Source organism: Leguminivora glycinivorella, chromosome 21 (assembly GCF_023078275.1).
Source record: "Leguminivora glycinivorella isolate SPB_JAAS2020 chromosome 21, LegGlyc_1.1, whole genome shotgun sequence".
Taxonomy (NCBI): domain Eukaryota; kingdom Metazoa; phylum Arthropoda; class Insecta; order Lepidoptera; family Tortricidae; genus Leguminivora; species Leguminivora glycinivorella.
In genome coordinates this window covers 13,798,480-13,817,647 of record NC_062991.1, presented here as the reverse complement: position 1 = coordinate 13,817,647, position 19,168 = coordinate 13,798,480, and the positions used below count along the sequence as shown (strand labels likewise).

The 19,168-nt window shown below is 37.3% G+C and overlaps 1 protein-coding gene across 6 annotated transcripts in view; it reads right to left on the bottom strand.

Moving 5' to 3' along the window:
- The window catches only part of LOC125237455 (talin-2-like), a 137,362-nt gene that overhangs the window by 54,113 nt on the left and 64,081 nt on the right, over positions 1–19,168 (bottom strand). For all 6 annotated transcript variants that reach the window (XR_007178330.1, XM_048144548.1, XM_048144549.1 and 3 more), the window contains exons 15-51: positions 18,816–18,922; positions 17,903–18,007; positions 17,497–17,619; positions 16,824–16,938; positions 16,542–16,619; positions 16,224–16,345; positions 15,792–15,884; positions 14,973–15,131; positions 14,355–14,559; positions 14,083–14,153; positions 13,580–13,700; positions 13,144–13,221; positions 12,221–12,342; positions 11,928–12,023; positions 11,550–11,711; positions 10,938–11,130; positions 10,579–10,700; positions 10,149–10,263; positions 9,741–9,818; positions 9,369–9,490; positions 9,042–9,134; positions 8,724–8,882; positions 8,167–8,371; positions 7,578–7,690; positions 7,286–7,397; positions 6,993–7,070; positions 6,703–6,830; positions 5,067–5,159; positions 4,380–4,535; positions 3,718–3,931; positions 3,289–3,417; positions 2,855–3,003; positions 2,373–2,499; positions 1,938–2,015; positions 1,040–1,158; positions 590–682; positions 189–308 (exon numbers count right to left, since the gene is read on the bottom strand). Coding sequence is in view for 5 of the 6 variants with exons in the window: in XM_048144548.1 (XP_048000505.1) it covers positions 189–308; positions 590–682; positions 1,040–1,158; positions 1,938–2,015; positions 2,373–2,499; positions 2,855–3,003; positions 3,289–3,417; positions 3,718–3,931; positions 4,380–4,535; positions 5,067–5,159; positions 6,703–6,830; positions 6,993–7,070; positions 7,286–7,397; positions 7,578–7,690; positions 8,167–8,371; positions 8,724–8,882; positions 9,042–9,134; positions 9,369–9,490; positions 9,741–9,818; positions 10,149–10,263; positions 10,579–10,700; positions 10,938–11,130; positions 11,550–11,711; positions 11,928–12,023; positions 12,221–12,342; positions 13,144–13,221; positions 13,580–13,700; positions 14,083–14,153; positions 14,355–14,559; positions 14,973–15,131; positions 15,792–15,884; positions 16,224–16,345; positions 16,542–16,619; positions 16,824–16,938; positions 17,497–17,619; positions 17,903–18,007; positions 18,816–18,922 (4,553 nt within the window). In the remaining variant the exon portion in view is untranslated. The remainder of the gene's footprint in view (positions 1–188; positions 309–589; positions 683–1,039; positions 1,159–1,937; positions 2,016–2,372; positions 2,500–2,854; positions 3,004–3,288; positions 3,418–3,717; positions 3,932–4,379; positions 4,536–5,066; positions 5,160–6,702; positions 6,831–6,992; positions 7,071–7,285; positions 7,398–7,577; positions 7,691–8,166; positions 8,372–8,723; positions 8,883–9,041; positions 9,135–9,368; positions 9,491–9,740; positions 9,819–10,148; positions 10,264–10,578; positions 10,701–10,937; positions 11,131–11,549; positions 11,712–11,927; positions 12,024–12,220; positions 12,343–13,143; positions 13,222–13,579; positions 13,701–14,082; positions 14,154–14,354; positions 14,560–14,972; positions 15,132–15,791; positions 15,885–16,223; positions 16,346–16,541; positions 16,620–16,823; positions 16,939–17,496; positions 17,620–17,902; positions 18,008–18,815; positions 18,923–19,168) is intronic.

The window sequence follows — 19,168 nt, the reverse complement described above, 5'->3', positions numbered from 1 at the left end:
GTCAGTCAGTAAACGTCCCGTTTCATATTTCACGCGTTTCGATAGCTGCCATTCCTCAACCTACCAATAAACCAGCAGCTAACCCTCATGAAGATTTATTATTCATGGCCGTTGAACATTATACGAAGTATCGCCTAGGATTGGTCATGGAAACCTGTTCGTGGCCCAGCCATCTATCAGTAACTAACCTTGGCAGTGTACATCAGCAGAGTAGCCTGGCTCGCGCAGCGTCCTGCCGTCGGGGCTTCACCTGAATGTTCCGCCACGCGGCAAGCCACGTCACCGGCCGATTTCACTCGTAACAGAATCTGTATCAAGTAAACATTCAATGCAAATGCACGATCAGAATATTTTCCCTTCTTTCACGCTAACGTTTTTAGACAAAGAATGTTGTTTCTGAACCTTTTAACGGATTAAAAAACTCTCTAAAGAGGCACACTGATGATCAGTAAGTTCTTCGGTGCAGAAAATTTTAATTTTTTAGTCAGTTAATGTTTGCCAGATTGATGGGCTTGGCTGAAGGTCCCTTCAATTTTTTTTTAATTTTAATAAATGAAAAATATTTCCAAAAACTGTAAGCCAATCATACCTCTTTCTCCTGGCTTGGATCAATGTCGGTGCTGATTGCGTATAGTAACTTCGATGAATGATTACCGAATTCAACGGCGGCATCTTTTAGTTTCTGAAAATAACAAAGTTTTATCATTATATACTGAATTTTTTATATGTACCGAATACTCCGACGCCAAACGAAAGCGAACGCTGCTGGCTTTTTAGATAGAGCGCTTCGTTTCCTGAGCGGTATTCGGCTAGAGCCTTTAGTGATCTGTAATTAGCTTGAAAAAGGTGGCTACCTAAGCCCGCTTCTAGCTAGTGAAATAATTTGAAAAATGAAGACATGCAATGATGATGGATAAAAGAAGGGCTTGCCGTTCGGTAGCTCTTTTGGATTTATGATATGCAGAAGAATGCGGGGTACTTCTGAATGAGACAATACGGAGATTTCTAAACGACAATTATTCGTACAAAAATGCCTCACCTTTCTATCGGTTTTAGCTGTGTCGCAAAGATTCTTCGAAGCGGTGCAGAGACCCATCGTATCTCCAAGGAAGAGCTTTCTCCCTACTGGATCTTTCTGGTCTGCGAGCCTTATGGCATCTAGTGTAAAAAATACATATAATATTTCAAAACTAATTATACTACTTTGCCTTTGGTTAGTCTGTGGCCAAGAGTAAGCCCATTTAAAATAAAAAATACATTAATCCATGTATGTAAAAACCGGCCAAGAGCGTGTCGGGCCACGCTCAGTGTAGGGTTCCGTAGTTTTCCGTATTTTTCTCAAAAACTACTAAACTTATCACGTTCAAAACAATTTTCCTAGAAAGTCTTTATAAAGTTCTACTTTTGTAATTTTTTTCATATTTTTTAAACATATGGTTCAAAAGTTAGAGGGGGGGGGACGCACTTTTTTTTCCTTTAGGAGCGATTATTTCCGAAAATATTATATTATCAAAAAATGATCTCAGTAAATCCTTATTCATTTTTAAAAACCTATCTAACAATATATCACACGTTGGGGTTGGAATGAAAAAAAATATCAGCCTCCACTTTACTGTAAAATTATAGATAATCTGTATTTTAATAAGCAAAACAAGAGACCCATAATTTTAATTAAACCTACGTGGAGAAAACTCCACAGTGCTGCGAATATGCAGTACCTGGCCCTGCAGACGAATGGCATTTCTACGATGCGAAACGAAAACGAAACGCCGCGAAAGATAGCCTGGCTCTGTACGCAAGAGCGATAGAGATAGATATCTACGAGCGTTTCGTATAAGTGAGCGTTTGTGCATTCGGCTACTCACGCTGATTTTTTAAGTAAAATGTTACAGCAGTAGGACTAGGGGCAAGCTGGTGTTAATTTAGATTTTAGTTACCTGCAGCAATGGTTGGCATGAGGTCAGAAATTGCAGTAACACATTTCGTTCCAAGTTTGTAATCCGGATTGTCTCCACCTAAGAATATAAAAAGATTAAAATGTTAACAAAAGCTTCATACGACGTTGCGTATTTTCTTATTAAACAGACAAAGAAATAAGTAGGATTGGAAGAAATTACGCAGTCCTTCGAAGGGACAAATGTACACATTACACATTACTAAACTATTAGTTAGTTGTCCACTTGTCCCACGGCCTCACGCCCCTCTTATATAATGTAGCTGTGCCTCTCCTGGAGGGACCGCCCCACACTTTGAAAACCCCTGATTTAGAAGAACATTACACAGTAGGTCCTGTACAATATCAGGATGGCCGTGTCGGACATATAGTTACAATCAACGCCATCTAACCATCTATTAGCCATTGTGCTACTTACTTCGGCAAGCCAGCAAATGAGCGGTAGCAGCGTTGGCTCTCGCCACCTTGTGTTCCATCTGTTTGTTGAGGGCCTGGATGTGAGCGTCGTCGAGAGGTGCACGGTCTTTCCCGTCATCAACGAAGGCCTGAAAGTCAATCATTATTAAAAGTAACTTCACAAGAATTACAAGCCATTATGAAAATGTAACTTTATAAAATTTACAAGCGCGAATGATTCTGGAAGGATAATACTTTCCAGTATTTTTTTAGTTTTATATCTTTATTCATTTTATCACAGTTGAACTACCTACAGGTTGGCAAAAAAGGGTATATAAATTTTTTTTTTATCATAGCAACACTTACTTTGGTTGGTGGTTTGGATAAAGTAAATTTCACAAGAAACCTAAGAAATTGGATTATTAAATAAAAGGTCATCACTCACCATCAGGTGTGATCGTCTACCTATTCATACTAAAAAAAAAAGGTCCTTAATGTACTGACCGATTGCAATATCTGTTCAGTAGAGGCAATATTTTTCCGTGCATCGTCGATGCATTTGCCGAACTGGAGCTTAGCTCGTTTTTCCTCATCAGTTTGAGGATGCGTTGCCGACACCGGTGACTTCACTGCTTCACCGCAGCTTTCTTTCTCTGAAAATACAAATGGAGGTGGCGTTTTTCAAAAGATTTACTATTTTGTCATAAGACAAAAATTGTGAACGTTGACGCCCGATGTCTGAGCCCGATTATTTAGAAAAACTTGATGATTCTCTTCTCTCATGGAGCCTGTCCCAAATTGAACTGTCAAGAATAATTTCTATGTCTAAGGGAAATCATCGGCTCCTAAAAGTCTTTGAATTTGCCTCCACCGCCATTTTGAACGTCAAAAAGATACATAAGCGAGTGACGAGTTTTAGACATACGTTAAATTCTTACCCATACTGCCCTCTAGTCGAAGTCTGTCTAGGAACTCCTTGGTAGCACCAATCACTCGCGCCTCGGGTTTCTTGCCTGTCTTTTCAGAATCAGTTCTGGCCGGAACTGGTGGTTTCTTGCCCTTTATTCCTAAAAATAAGATGGATTTTAAACACTGGCTGGTCAAATTTACTCAAGGAACAATTTACCCAATATACTCAAGGAAATTGAATAAATAAATATAAACAACGTTGAAAATGTTAAAATTACGAAACTGATCAAGATGAACATAGGTAAATGTCTTTATAATTTGTCTTTAGCAAACCCTAGGTGCAGTGGACGATTCACTGGGTATAACTTGTGGTCAAAAGGTGCAGCTCGATCTAATGAATGCCATTTCAATCTGTAATACCTGTGTGTCAAAAACAATATGGTATAAACAAGAAATACCTGCTCCTTCTTTAACCAATTTCCTAAGTGTTGCTATCTCTCCATCGACGGCCTGTTTCTCCTTGGCTAGTTCTTCCCCAATGGCCTTGAACTTCGGAGCTTTGACGACGGGCGTCCATATGGTTTGAAGGTCTTCGATGGAGGATGTAAGTCGGTCTGATGATTCGAGAAGCGCGGTTTGGCAGCGGGGGGAGTTGACAGAGTGCGCTGTGAGCTGTGGAACAGAGGTACAATTAGAAACAGAATACTTACTCATAGAATTGGTAATTAAAATTTCAGGTTGATTTGATTGATTTTTGTTTGGTTGAGAGCTGGCACGAATGGAATGAATGAGTGAATGAAAACGTCTATGTGTGTAGGTATTAAATTTATCTGACTGTATACCGATGTGTCACTCACACAATAAAAATTTCGTTCATTCCATTCATGGTAACTTTCGTGAATAAACCTGTACATGATCAACTCAGTAATTAAGCCTTACGTTGCACGTATGGAGGCATTCCTCTATCGTCCTTCTGGAAGCGCAGACGGTTCTTGTACAAATTCAAGAGTTGGTAGTGATGAAAAAGCTTCATGATATTTTACAAGACGAATTGTCTTTAATCAAATATTTGACTATATAGAAAAATTAATTCCAAACTATTTTAATAAGCAAATTTTACCTGTGCAGTGGTGAGCAGAGAGCGAGCCGCGTCAGAAACATGCGAACCCTTAGTGTCTAAAGCGGGGCCATCTTCTCCAGCCTGTTTGGCTAGCTCATGGACATTCAGCAGCATTTCAGATGTCTTGATGCATGCCGCCTTGCAAGTGTCGATAATCTGTGAATATTTACCACAAAAAGGGCTTAACCCATATGTGCCCAACACTCATATTTTCTTCCCTATTTTTTGAGGTGGCAACCTAATTCTCCTACTTATTTTAATGAGTCCTACCGTGTTTTCAGCAGTGGGTCGAAAACGACCCTATGGGCATATATGGGTTAAATGCATTTGGTACAATACATATAAAGGAAATCGATGAGAAGACTAAGTCCTATAGCCAATATTACTTAGGGTTTAAACAGCAGATGGTCCTCAATCTTGTAGAATTTTATTTAAACCAGTCCCCGTGCTGTGGCCATATCATGGTCGTGTTTTTGTCACCTGTCATATCATGCGTCACTTTCGCACTTACATACTGGTTAGAACGTGATGGATGGTGATAAATGATAGACAGCAGTCCATCTTAGCCCTGCAGGTTTATAACAAGGAGACAAAATACTACATACTGGAAGGTAAATCAACTTTGAAAATGAAAATGTTCAGTTGTTCACTTAAGATTTAACAAAATATCAAAAACCGTTTTCTTACCTGGTGTGTTTTCTTCTGGTCCACGTGAGGATTGAAAACGAAGTTAAGCTTCCCAGAAGCCAAGGAGTACTGTGTTGCAGCTTTGTTCAGCTCCTGAGAATACAAAATCAGTTCAGGGCTCCTTGTTACACCTATTTTTAACCGACTTCAAAAAAGGAGGAGGTTCTCAATTCGACTGAATGTTTATTTTTTTTATTTTTTTTTTTATTTTTTTTTTGTATGTATGTTATTCGATATCGCCGAGAATCGTGGACCGATTTTCAAAATTTTTTTTTTGATCGAACCGGTATAACCCCTAAATGGTCCCATTGGCACCAAGTCAGGGTCTGATGATGGGATCCTGGAGAAATCGAGGGAACTCTTCAAATGTTATAGGCACATGTAATGTTTTTAGTCTATTTTTCAAAGGTACACCAGTATTTACGTCTGATGGTAATAATTTTATGTGGCTGAGCTGATGATGGAAGGTCAACTCCTCAATGGTTAGGAGTTAAAGGATAATTCTTTCACTACTGTACATGTATTCGGACTGATACATATAATATCACTAGGAACCACTAAAAATCAACAAATAAATAAACTTTTTAACAAAAAATAAAACCGCCTTCAAAAATAAGCGCGTTACAAAACACGGAGAAACTAAAAAGCCAAAAATAATAAACCTTTCAATTCAGATTTCTTATCGTATTGCAATAAGCTAAACATCCAAATTATAAACAAATCAATTATTTTTGGAGTCGGTACCAGCCTGTGTATGGTTGGGTGGGGCAAACTAGTAGAGCGGCGAGAGGGTCTCGGAAAAAGTTGATGTGACTGGAGAGTATACTGCTGACAAGTGGTATCGTTGTGATCGGTGGACTTTACTGAGTACGAAATAATGACTTGTCGCATTCTCAGACTGTGGGGGGGTTAACTATAACGTCACAAAGATCGCGGTCCCGGGTTTCAATTTTTTGCCAATTTGTCTAGAACCCCTTATCCAATTTTGAAAAATGAGGTGTCGATTGAAAGCGTATAACATGCTGATTAAGATTTATTATAAGTAAAAAGTATAGTTTTGTTAGTTATTTTTTAATTAACAATAATGCAAAAATACTTTTTTTTTACTCTCGTTTTTGATTTTTGTGACTCAAAAAGGCAATGAAAACGGCCACTTAGCTAAAAAATATATTATATAAATCATTTCACTACATTATTAAGCTATCTGTTACTTTTTAAATTTCTACGATCGGATAATAAATAAGCAAACTACAAGCACATACCTGTAGGCGGGGAGTACCGCTTGACACGCGTCCCCATACATTCGGCGTCTACCAAATTACACCTCGCGCAAAATTCGTTTCAAGCAGAATACCTCTAATCTTATTCATCGTAACCTATCAATATTGGTATCATTTGAAAGTAGTGTTGCAGCTTTGTTCAGCTCCTGAGAATACAAAATCAGTTCAGGGCTCCTTGTTACACCTATTTTATGATGTCACATGTGCAAGTAGAAAAAAGTTGTTTATGTTTTTGCAAGAATTAGATATAAACTGTTTTTTTTATTTAGAAAGTTTGCAAAGAAGACAAAGCAAAAATAATGTAATAATATCTAACTCTTTTCATCGGAGCATAGGAGTGAATTGAATGAATTTACCTCGGGACTCAATTGGTCTGATTTTGAGCTCGCTCCTAGCAAGCGTGATGCCTCGCAAAGCGCCTTGATTTGTTCCAGCAAGTCTTTCCTTGCCTGTTGATCCATTGTACTGCTAAGATTCTTAGAATCTGTAACAAGGCACTCAAATTGAGATTTGTTTAAATTTTTTTTAAAGTCTTTTCAAATTAGTGTACTTGAAGTGAAATCCAGCTTTTTGTCAGTTTTGTAAATTGCAGTTATTAAAATAAACCCTTTTAACTCAAATACTTTGTCAATATCATGGTATTTACCTTTCACAATATCCGGTATCAATTCTCGAATGGTTTTTGAGGCAGTTTCAGCTTCTTGATAATCTGGATTGTTGAGATCTAAAAAAGAAACACATTTCAATGTGGCATTATTATTTTCAACAAATTACAAATTGTCAAGGCATTCGGGATTCTCTTTAAATTTAGTTTGATAAATCTAATTTTGCTGTTCTTAATAAAACTGATCATCTCTGATTACATAGATTTTGTTAATCATTATGTCTAAGTAGTTAGTCAATTTTATCCTCCGCTAGTTTATTATGAAAGATACTCACCACTTGTGGCTACTACAAGAGAATTGATAGCAGCGTTTAGAGATGCTAGTCTATTTGACAGAGAATCCTGGAGAGCTGCTGCTTCTGAAGCTGGCAAAGGCTTTCCGTATGGCTGCAAATGCAAAAAATAGTATATCATAGTACAAATTTTTTGCATATTCCAAAATTTATTTTGAACTTTTATTGTGTAACAAAAGATTCCAAATTCAAAAACAAAACAAATGCTTCGGGAACTCAGGAGGCTATGATAGGTTTTCAAACTCTCATTGGTTTACCAAGCAAATAAACGTACCTCAGTGATTTCTTTTTCAGCGTTTTGGATTGCCACTTCTGCTGATGCCATTGATGCGATGAAACGTAGTTTCTCCTTCTTTGCCTTTTCAATAGCTGCAGCATCCAATACTCCTGTTGAATATTTATAATTATGGTTTAGAGTTTTGCAATCTTTGTATTTTAAAAATAGCATAAGAATGAAATCTAAGTAAGTAAATTATTTTTATCCACGACGGCACGGAGAAGGTAATATGCGTTTAGGGTGAGCGATTGTGTGTTTGTTTGTTTGTGCAAACGAATGTTACAGATTATCTCCTAAATTACTCGACCGATTTCAATCCTGATCATGATTGCGGACAGGGTTGATGGCCTATATCTGAATAATTGCTGCATGACTCATACTGTACGTAGGAATAAATAGATTTAAGTTAAATGTAAATAGTTACGTATACTAACACTAGTCTTAAGTTGTTACATATATTATGTTACTAGCAAAAATGATCTAAGTTGGTCCTCAATAAATGAATATTATTATTATTATTAATGCGGTTTTCAGTAATGGGTTTGATTGATTACAGTGAACATCAGTATCAGGAAATAAAACTTACTCTCATCCTTCAATGCCTCCTTCAACTTCTCAATCTCCTGATCTACTTTAGCCCTGGCCATCTGCAGCTGTTGTCGCCTGGCAGCATGCTCGGGTAACGTCAGCACAGGAGACGAGAACAGGTGGTCTACTGATGAGGATAACGCAGAGACGGAGGTTAGGAGTGAGGATTGGCAGAGAGGAGAGGATATGGATGGTGCGGTTATCTGTGGATTATAAAACAGTGATTAAATTATTATGAGACTATATTTCTATCCAAATAACATAAACATAAAAGGGACTTCATCAATATAAGTAGGCACTAAAGTAGACTTCATCAAGGATATTCCTTAAAATAATTCAGACTAGATATATTGGCTTCTGGTCAGATATTGTGCCACATGGTACACAGATGATGTCACTGCATACACTGTCTCTGTTTCTAATATTCTACCTCAACAATAGAGAGAAAATTTTGTGCAGTAGGGGCTTAATTGAATAATCATCCACTTACCGTTGATAGGTCTCCCTCACTGCGATAAAAAACAGGGTCAATTGAAAATTCCCTTAAAACCTTACCTCAGCAGTCGTCAGCAGATTCTGTGCAGCATCAGCCAGCCTAGAGCCTTGATCGTCCAAATCTGCCGCCACCTGACCTTCAATATTCTGAGCCAGATCGTAAACCTTCTCTAGGAGTTCTGACGTCTTCTGACATGTGGATTTTGTCAAGTCAATGATCTGGAAAGAAATGACATACAAATGGAAAAGTAGATATTGAAAACATACAAAAAGTGGTGTTATTACAAATTGATGCTTTATCCTTTTGTTACTTTTTTGAAGATTCTAAGCTGAAGCTTACCAGTTGGAATATTAAAATAGAATTGGAGTAAGTGGTACCTGATCTTCCTTTGCGGCGTTTGCACGAGGATTGAAAGTATACACCAGTTTTCCTGAGGCTTTGGTGTACTTTTCGACGGCATCTTGTAGTTCCTGTATATAACAAGTGATATTATGGAAAGAAAAATGACAAACCATGATCTAAATAGAAAATTCTTCTTTATGAATTTAACAATCATCAGACCTTATCATCACCTTTGCATGTATACATTGTAACAGTGCTCGAGACGCGTCCAATAGATCACACTTATTGGCAATGACAAGATTGAAAGTGGCGTCTACTGGAACACAGTCGAGCACTGGTACCTACTCATTTTTAGTAATTACCTCTTCTTTTCCGCCATTGTCCCCGCCACTGATTGTTTTAGTGGCTTCACAGAGCTCTCGCAATAGCTCAAGCATATTGGCGCGAGCTGATTGGTCTTTCCCAGCGGGTAGAGTCTTCGCATCTGAAAGTTTATGGAATCTTTAACTCTTTGACATTGTGTTAGATGTCTTGATAATATATCATGCGTTCTATGCATATATATGTATACAGATCGGCTAGGATGAAGCCGCAATTTGATTTACCAGTGCCAAAGAGCAGATCAAAATTTTGTTTATCATAATGCTATATTTTAATTCTAACAACGCTTCACGGTAGATATAGTGAAAAGGATTTCCAACAATCACTTGGTCATGAGTGTCATAATTAATTACCTTTAACAATGTCTGGTACGAGCTCCTGTATAGTAGCGGTGGCCGATTCTGCTAACACGTAATCTGGATTTTCAGGATCTGTCGAAAAATATCAAGACATTTAATTCAAGCGCAGCTCAAAATTCATGACACTGGGCTGGTCATGTCTGACGAATGCCGAATGATTTGTGGGCCAAGATAACCACAAAGTGGGAGTCCCACGAGTCAAACCGGGGATCCGGCAGACCACGCCAGCGATGGCGGGATAGCCTGGACTCATATTTAAGTGGTTGGCCAGACTAAACAGAGACTAAGTAATGGAAAAGAGGAGGGGGAAGCCTTTGCCCAGCAGTGGGACACAGCAGGCTCCGAATAATAAATAGTTCATGATTCAAGTAGCCTGGCAAAACCCGATTCAGAAAGACTTACCTCTAGTGGCGGTGAGGAGTGTAGCAATAGCAGCATTGAGAGTGGCTAGTTTGTCAGCGAGCCTGGCTTGAAGCAGAGCCGCTTGAGGTGGGGCCAGAGGAGCAACCTTTCCAGTCTGTGAACAAAAAAAATACTAACATTCTAGGACTAAATGTGTTGAGCGAGCAAAGTGTTTAGATTGATATGAACCGAGTTCTGGTGTAAAGAGAATAAAAATAAACTACTAAAGAAATCATTCACAGATGATGAAGATACTAGCTCAGAGCAGCCTAGTTTGGTCTCAATAAAAAGGGCCTAACAGATAAAGTAATATTTATTTGAACTGAACGGTCCGCTAACTAGCAATCTACAGCTTATCAGTCTCGTTTCTTTAATAGAACTTCAACATGAAATTGATAATTACATCGACCCTAAAAGTAAATGAAAATACCTTATTTAATTCTTCAACTGCACCGTCGAGAGCAGATTTCGCCGCCAAGCGTGAGGCGACGAACTTCAATCTATTTTTCTCTTTCTCTGCAGACATTGTTCTGTTAAGTTGCTTCGAATCCTCTGTAAAACATTATGATACTTACATATTATCATACAGTTGATTATTCGGTTAAGATTCTCAAATGGGAAAGGAGTTGATTTGGTCCAAAAAATCCCAGCCTGAAATATACACATTCATACGGAGGTGCGGAATCACCAAGAAATTTAAGTTACAGAACTGCCCTAACATATACACTCGTACCTAATAATTGATGAGTATATCTGACAAGTTGTGATATGGCTCGTTGAGTCACATACCTTCTAATCCACTGATAGCAGCCATCAGCTCCCTCACTGCCTCATCGAAGTTCTTCCTTTGCTGTCCCAAAAGGTCTGCTCCAACTAATTCATGTGTAGCTGTGTCCAGCTGGGATATAGCTCTTGACAGATCTGCAGCAGCTTGATGGAGTGCTGCTCGACAATGTGATGTGTTCAGGGTTGACGCTGTCACCTGTCAATATATAGTTTAGGTCAAGTTTGTATCAATGGCCTTAGAAAAAATAGTGTTCCGCATCTTTTGTTTGAAAATCTCTATTCTAAGATCTAATCCCTATTCTAAGGTCTATTTCTAGTCTAAGATTTAAATTTCGCTGGAGGTAAATTGTACTAGAACATTGATCCCCAAGAGGCTAAGGTAATTCCAAAATCATCTGGCTCATTAGAAATAATTGATTGTGTTTTATAATTATAAGGAAATGGCAGTTTAGGTTTATTTCTTATGATTTGACTTTTGACAGATCTCTAAACACATATAAATTATCATTTGAAAACCAAAGAGATGTTTTTTCTTTTCTCATTTTTTAGTCGATTCTTTGTATTCACTTTTACTTTCTTCTTATCAATTTTTTTTCAGAGAAGCTGTTCACTTACCTGAGCAGTCCCAAGCAATGCACTTGCTGCCCTTTCCACCTGTTGTGCCTTCTCATCCACAACCCTGTTCCGGAAGTCATCAGGGTGGCTCTTCACCAGTTTGTCTACTGCCTCCACCATCATTGTAGAGCGGTCTAGCACATCCTTAGCCTTGTCTACTACCTGAAAATTGTTGTGAAAATCTATATTAGAATATTCTATTATTGGTAACCATGAAAGGTTGCTCTTATAAAATGTATGGAGTCTAACTTTGACGATTTCTCAGATGGTATTTATCACAGCTGTGGAGTGGTTATTTATGTAAACTGTTTTTTGATCCTTACTGAACCGTATGTTTACTTTTTTCCTCTTAATTAATTGATGTTTTCTGGCACTTACATGCTCTTGATTCTTTTGCGCTGAAGTAGGTGGTGTGCATACAAAAGCTAGTCTGGAAGCTGATTTGGCATACTGGTCCGCAATGGTTTTCAGTACCTGTAAAAGACCATATTTGAGACAAATAAAAGCAACACGATCAAACATTTCATCATTATTTCCTTACACCTTCTTCTCGGAGCACACAAGTTTCTAAATCACGTTTTCTAGTTGGCCGCTAGTCGGAAATCAATTATTTCTTTTCTTCGAAGTCTTCATTTAATGGTAATTGAACTCACATTATTTGCCCGACTTACCCCAGGATTCTTGCAATTGTGACCGTCGGCAAGTGCGTTGGTAGCAACGCACAGAGCTTTCAGGTCATCCATCAAAGCACGGGTTTCGGCGGGACTCTTACCGCTGTTCAACGCTCTTACGTCTGCAAAAAATGTTGATTTAAATAGAAGTTATCAGAATAGTATCTACAGAGTGGGGCCTGTAACAAAGGCGAATAATTGAACTGTAGGCTATTCTCCTTATACTGATCAACATTTGTTCAGTGACTTTTAAAAATTATGAAGTCTTTAAATTTTTAATTTTTCATACATAATAAATATTAGCTTCAATGTACGCCATTATTGTTGTCATTGACGTTGTCTGTCACACTTTAGACTTAACAGAATTCGCAATACATTACCTCTTAGAAAAAACTTTCAAGGGTGATAAAAATCGAAATACAAGTTATTTTTAAAAGTCGCCGAACAAATGTTGATCAGTATAAGGAGAATAGCCTAGAGTTCAATTATTCGCCTTTGTTACAGGCCCCACTCTGTATATTCAACAGGACAACTTTAGAGCCCAAAAACGTTGCTTTCCTTTATATTATTACAAAGTTCCTATTCTAAAGGCCAAAATTATTCAGTATTTACTTTTTTATTATTATAAATAGGCTTCCTTTTGAACACAGACTAGCCAAAGGCAAAATCGTGGCCTACTATGTAGTGAGCTCGCCCAAAAAATGTCTGTTCACCCTTGATTTGAAGGCTTGATTTTATTATTAGATCATTTGACAGTATCGTAAAAGGGATCAGTCTTGAAAATCTTCACTTCAGAGCAATACGACAATTAGTTGATATAGGTCAGTAATTATGAAGAAAAATTATGACCTTATCTCCCGTTTTCATAGTTAATTAGCAAAAAACTCATCATGAAATTAGTGAAATCCTAATTTTGAGATTACCTTCGACAACTTCTGGTAGTAACCGCTGAATGACTTCCATGGATAATTCAGCCTCACCATGGTCAATGTTCGATGGATCTGGAAAATGTGAATCATGTATTCATTCCTAAGATAAGTCTTAGGAATGAAATTGAAGAATATGCGACGAAGTCTGGTTTAATGCTGATGATAGAAAAGGTGTCGCAGAAAGCAAACCGAGCACCTCAGGTGACATGAGTTTTCTCTGCCAAAAATGTGGCAGGTCGTGCCGCTCGCGAATCGGCCTACACAGTCACCAAACCGTTGGCTAAACAGCAATGTGTAAATCGTCTGCAATAGACGCCAAAGGCCTGTGACATTAGGAATACTGTATATACTCGTAGTGTATATTAATGTTCAAAACATTAAGGCCGATATTATAAAAATAAATAAACAATAAATAGATAATGTAGCGTACCACGTGCATATGTAGAGTTTATCAGACCAGCAATGGCGGCGTTGAGTTCAGCAAGTTTCTTGGCCAGTGATTCTTTAAGCTGCTTCTCTTCGGCTGGTGTCAGAGCCTTTGACGTTAAAGGCTGCAGGAAAAAGAAAAGAATTTGTAAGATCAAGAAACCCTTGAAGAATTTCAGTTAAATGTAGTATATGTGAAAATAAAACTATACAGGAGAAAATACCTTAATTGCTCTAAAATAAGGAATAGTAAGATCTAACTTTACGTTTCGGTGTTCCACAATAGACCTCTATGATTATTTATATGATTATATTGGTCTCTGGATATTGAGAACTAGTTTATTTTCAACATGTTTTTAAGATTTAAGCACAAGCTTTTGTAAGAATCGGTCTTGTACTCTCGGGTTGTAGAACACTAATATAAAATGACAGCCCTGAGAGGTTACCAAAAAATAAGCAACCTACTAATTACACTCTCAATTATCTTTTTAAGAAAACAATGATTACCTGTTTTAAAGTATCCTGAGCTTGAGAAACAGCTACATGAAGATCTCTTCTCTTATTTTCGAGATTGTTTTCTGTGAAAAGATAAATACATTTATTCATTAAATAAAATATTGACAATTGATGGTTATGGTCATTCAATAATGGAAACAAATTAAACTGAACATAAACCACACGAAGTGCAACGGACAGATAGTCAAGAGGTCTGATGATTATGATAGTCAAATCGTTAACAAATTGAAGCAAAATGAACACGGATTCTCTCTTAAACTTACCATCTAGCTGGCTCCTAAGTTTATCCAAAGCCTTCCTGAGATCAGCATTCTGATTCCTTATGGCATCTGCCCGCTTACGGCCCTCAGGCTGATCAAGTAAGGATTTGTAGGAAGAATCAAGAAGTTTCTCTGATGATGACAGGTCTTCAAGGGTTGCTAATAGAGCGCTTCGGCAGTATGGCTCGTAGATCGATGAAGCTGTCAGCTGCAGAAATAGATTGGATGATGTAGTTAATAACTAACTTAGTGATATATCTATAAGTCTCAATGAAAAACAGTTTAGTATTTCGATGTTTTGTTGATTGATTCTCTTACTTTTATAATGTCTTTACCATCATATTTTGTAGCTATAGTTATGTTACTGTTATGCTTGTAATGAAATAGTAACGATTTGATTTCACTATCAAACTTCGGTTTTTAAACTCCTTTACACGTACTAAAAAAAGTTGCAGCTTTCTCAGGTGTATAGTTTTTGGCTACCACTTGAAATATCATACGCGGAGAGTTGGCGGAGAGCAAGCTGTGGGTGGAATGGAATTGTTTGGAGTTTTAGACTGTTAGGTAACCTAAGGCAATGAAAGACAGTTTATTTGATTACTAGTTTAATATAAATCATACCTCAGCGCAAGATGTTAAGGCGGCAACAGCGTTGACACACTTATGGGCAGCGTTAATGACCTTCGCTGCCATGGGGTCATTGACCTCTCCAGCGAGATCGTTCAAAGAAGCTACCAGCAGCCGGGTTTTATCATCTATCTCTTTGGATAAATCTTTAATCTGCAGAAAAAAAATAAGAACAATAATTAAAAACAAAAAAAACCGGCCAAGAGCGTGTCGGGCCACGCTCAGTGTAGGGTTCCGTAGTTTTCCGTATTTTTCTCAAAAACTACTGAACCTATCAAGTTCAAAACAATTTTCCTAGAAAGTCTTTATAAATTCTACTTTTGTGATTTTTTTCATATTTTTTAAACATATGGTTCAAAAGTTAGAGGGGGGGGACGCATTTTTTTTTCTGTAGGAGCGATTATTTCCGAAAATATCAATATTATCAAAAAACGATCTTAGTAAACCCTTATTCATTTTTAAATACCTATCACAACAATATATCACACGTTGGGTTTAGAATGAAAGAAATATCAGCCGCCACTTTACATGTAGCGGTACCCTAATAAAACATTTTTTTCCATTTTGATTTTTGCACTTTGTCGGCGTGATTTAAATACATATTGGTAGGTACCAAATTTCAGCTTTCTAGTGCTAACGGTTACTGAGATTATCCGCGGACGGACGGACGGACACGGACACGACGGACGGACGGACGGACGGACGGACTGGATAAAACATGGCGAAACTATAAGGGTTCCTAGTTGACTACGGAACCCTAAAAATAAGATAGTGCGAAGATGTAGATATTATAAATTCAATTGCACCTATTACCACATTCTCCTTGTCTCTTGCATTTCCATGTCCAAAAATAAATTGCAATCTACGTGATTTCTTAGCAAAATTGTCGGCTACATCGTGCATTTTCTGTAAAAGAAATATGTCAATTTTTATGCTAATTTAGCAAAACACTTTATGTTTGTCATACTTGAATGTAAAATGTATTAACACTTAATGCAGTAAACATAATAATAACTTAACTTAAGCACAGTTTGCTAAGTAAACCATGTTTTGTTATTTAAAGTTACAATTATGATTATTATGAATAATGTACCTACCTAATTAATTAACAATGATCTACATGTACACTATGTATTGTAATTGACGTATAAATATTTTACTTTTATGAATAAAATGATCTGAATCTGAATCTAATCTATTTTCAATAATTATATCATGCTATTTCTTTTAAATTTCGTCTCTTACCTGTAAATCATCACAGCCAACATTCTGAGCTATCATTGCTGTAGCATCTAATAACTCTTGCATTTCTTTAAGCAGACCACTTCTGTCCTTACCATCATTAACGGACGCAAGTAACTGAGCATCTGTAAGTGTAATATGATTAGTGTCATCTATATCTAAACTTTAGCTCCTTTTATTTCCTCCTTGATCCTTGACTGTCTCAATTATATCCTTATGTTATTTTACATTTGTCTTAGCTTTCACCCGAAGTCTATTATGTTGTATTAGAACAGTCTTTGACTTCTTCTTTTATCACATTGAATACATTTTAATAATTACCTTTAGCTAGTTTCGGTACCAGTTCTTTGATAGTGTTCATTGCACTGACAGCGGCTGCATAATCTATATTCTTTGGGTCTGAAATAAACATACAAAATTAGATTATTCGCTACATCTAGGCTTGCTTAAAATTTATAAATTAAATTGGAACACACTTTCTTTGATTAAGATTATTTTCAAAAGTCCTTGTGACCAAGATTTTGACAAGGCAAGGAAAAATAGTCAAGCTAACTTGCGTGCATTCTGGTATTTGGACTGTATAATCATATAGTAACATCTCACCAGAATGTGCTGCAGTAAGTCTGGCTATGGCAGCATTGAGTCTAGCCAGCCGGTCGCGCGCTGAGCGTTCTAGGTCTTCCACTTCTTTAGGACTTAGCGCTGGCCCGTCATATTTCTGAAATAATTTGTTAACTCTTTAGTATTATCCGTTATTACTTTTCTGGCAAGACACAAACACGTTTCACTTCTCTTGTTCATGATGACATATTGATGTAACCAAATGTATAGGAAGAATTGACGTCCCAAAATCGAACCCTGTGGTAATCTTATCTTTACTGATATAACGTTGCTAGACTTAGTTCCGTTGACGACCATTTTATGGGCTGTTTATAAACTAGTTTAAGACCTTTACTTTGGTAAAACCTAGAGCGTCTATTAATTTTATTTTGTCCTTTTCTTAATCTTAGATCAAATTATTTTCTCACAGAAAATATTCTCATATAATTTTTTATAGAATTTTGAGGAGGAGGGGGGCGCCAAGCTTTCGTTAATTGTGTCATAATTACTTGAAAATTTCGACCATGGCTTTCGTGTACCGATGGTCAGGTGGTCAGTCCGGTTAACGGAGTTCGCTGGTTCGATTCCAGCTTGGAACACTTGGAGGCATTGGTCATTTCTTCTTTGTATATGATATTTATTTAATATCTATTTCTTGTCCATATTATGTTCTTACCTGTGTCAAGGCGTCTCTTGCGTCATCGATAGCATGGTTAGCTGCACCCACGCAGTTGATAAATGAGGCTCGCTGTAACGTCGCCTGGGTCTTCTCATCTTCTATGAAGCTCTGTCGAGAATTCTAGAACAAATTTGTAACTCTATTGTAAGAGGATAAGATAAGCAACTTCACCGTTTCTTCATTATTTCCTTGCATCGTTAGCGTTGTCATAGTAAAGAGACTCATGAGCTGGTTTTTTTGCTTCGTGGGTCGGATTTAATGTTGTAAAAGACAGAAAATGGTAATTAATTATACTTTCTTTTTTAAAATGTTATATTAATGATAAAATCTTCCCTTCTGGCAAGACAAGCAAAAAACAAGACAAAAAATACCAAGTATAGTTCATAAAAAACTGTAAGCTTACCCTGACCAACATACTACGTTTCTTCACATTGCTATCAAGAGCGAAGTACATCTGGGTTGTGAGATCAGCTATTCTCATTGCAGCCTCTTGAGCATCCTGAGGGTTCTGAAACATAAAACGAACAAGTTAGTTCCAGTATCTTCTACCATGTATCATGTATTCAGAAGGCACTATTTAAAATTCGAGACACTGGTTTTGTCGAAAAAGGAACATTTGTCCTCTTAATTTAATCCAATTATAATCCTCGTAAGTTGAATAATTAGAAGGATATTTCTCTCCATCTTTATATGTAGTTATGTAGTGCCAGCCTTTGTAGGCTAACGATGATTGTTATATAACACTTTTCAGTACAGATGGTCATTTTTTTACGCACTAGTTCGAGAAGTGGTTCATTATATGCTAGGTCGAAACTTCGGAGGCTCATCTGTACAGATGGTCATTCAAACTTTTTACTACTTGCAAAAACGTTCATTATATCTAGGTACGATACACGTGCGAAAAGGAAATTCGTTCGTGTCGATTTAAAACACTCCCTTCGGTCGTGTTTTAATTTATCGCCACTCGTTTCGAACTTCTTTTTTTACGCACTTGTATCGTAATGTACTATTAAGTTCTCGCACTTTGTACACATATTTAAAGTCACACACAGGTCGAACGCGATTAATTAACATTATTTTACCTGTGACTGTCAGGTGACACTTTGCTGGGACGTCATTCTTCCGCGACCACGGCCAGTGCAACCTGGCCGAAACGTTGTGAAAAAAGAAAAAAGGTTAAATAATGTTAATTCGACCTGTGTGTGACTTTAAATACGATGATTGTTTGCTAAGGTTTCCTTGATCGTGATATCATGTTACCAATTCATTCAGTTAGTCTGCGGTAGACAATAAAGACCAATAGAGATGATACTTACCATAAAGCCGTTCAGTTGGTTCACATTGTCACTTAATTCGTTCAGCTCGAACGTGAGTTTCTTTTTGGCAGCTTCGTCAGTTTGATGGTCTATGCAGTGTTTTACACCTGTAAAACAAAAAGTATCATTATCAGTATCACTGAGAACCTAATCTTGTAAAAAACGAAAAGAGTTAGACCTAGGATACTTACTTATACCCTGAGGAACTCCATGGTGAATAGTCTGCTACCTATATGTACCAATTTCGTCTATATCTACCAATGGGTTAACCATTTTAGGTTCGACGAAAGAAATCTGTGCCGTTTCAACATTTCAAGAAATGATTTTAGGAGAAGAATAATATATAGAATTTT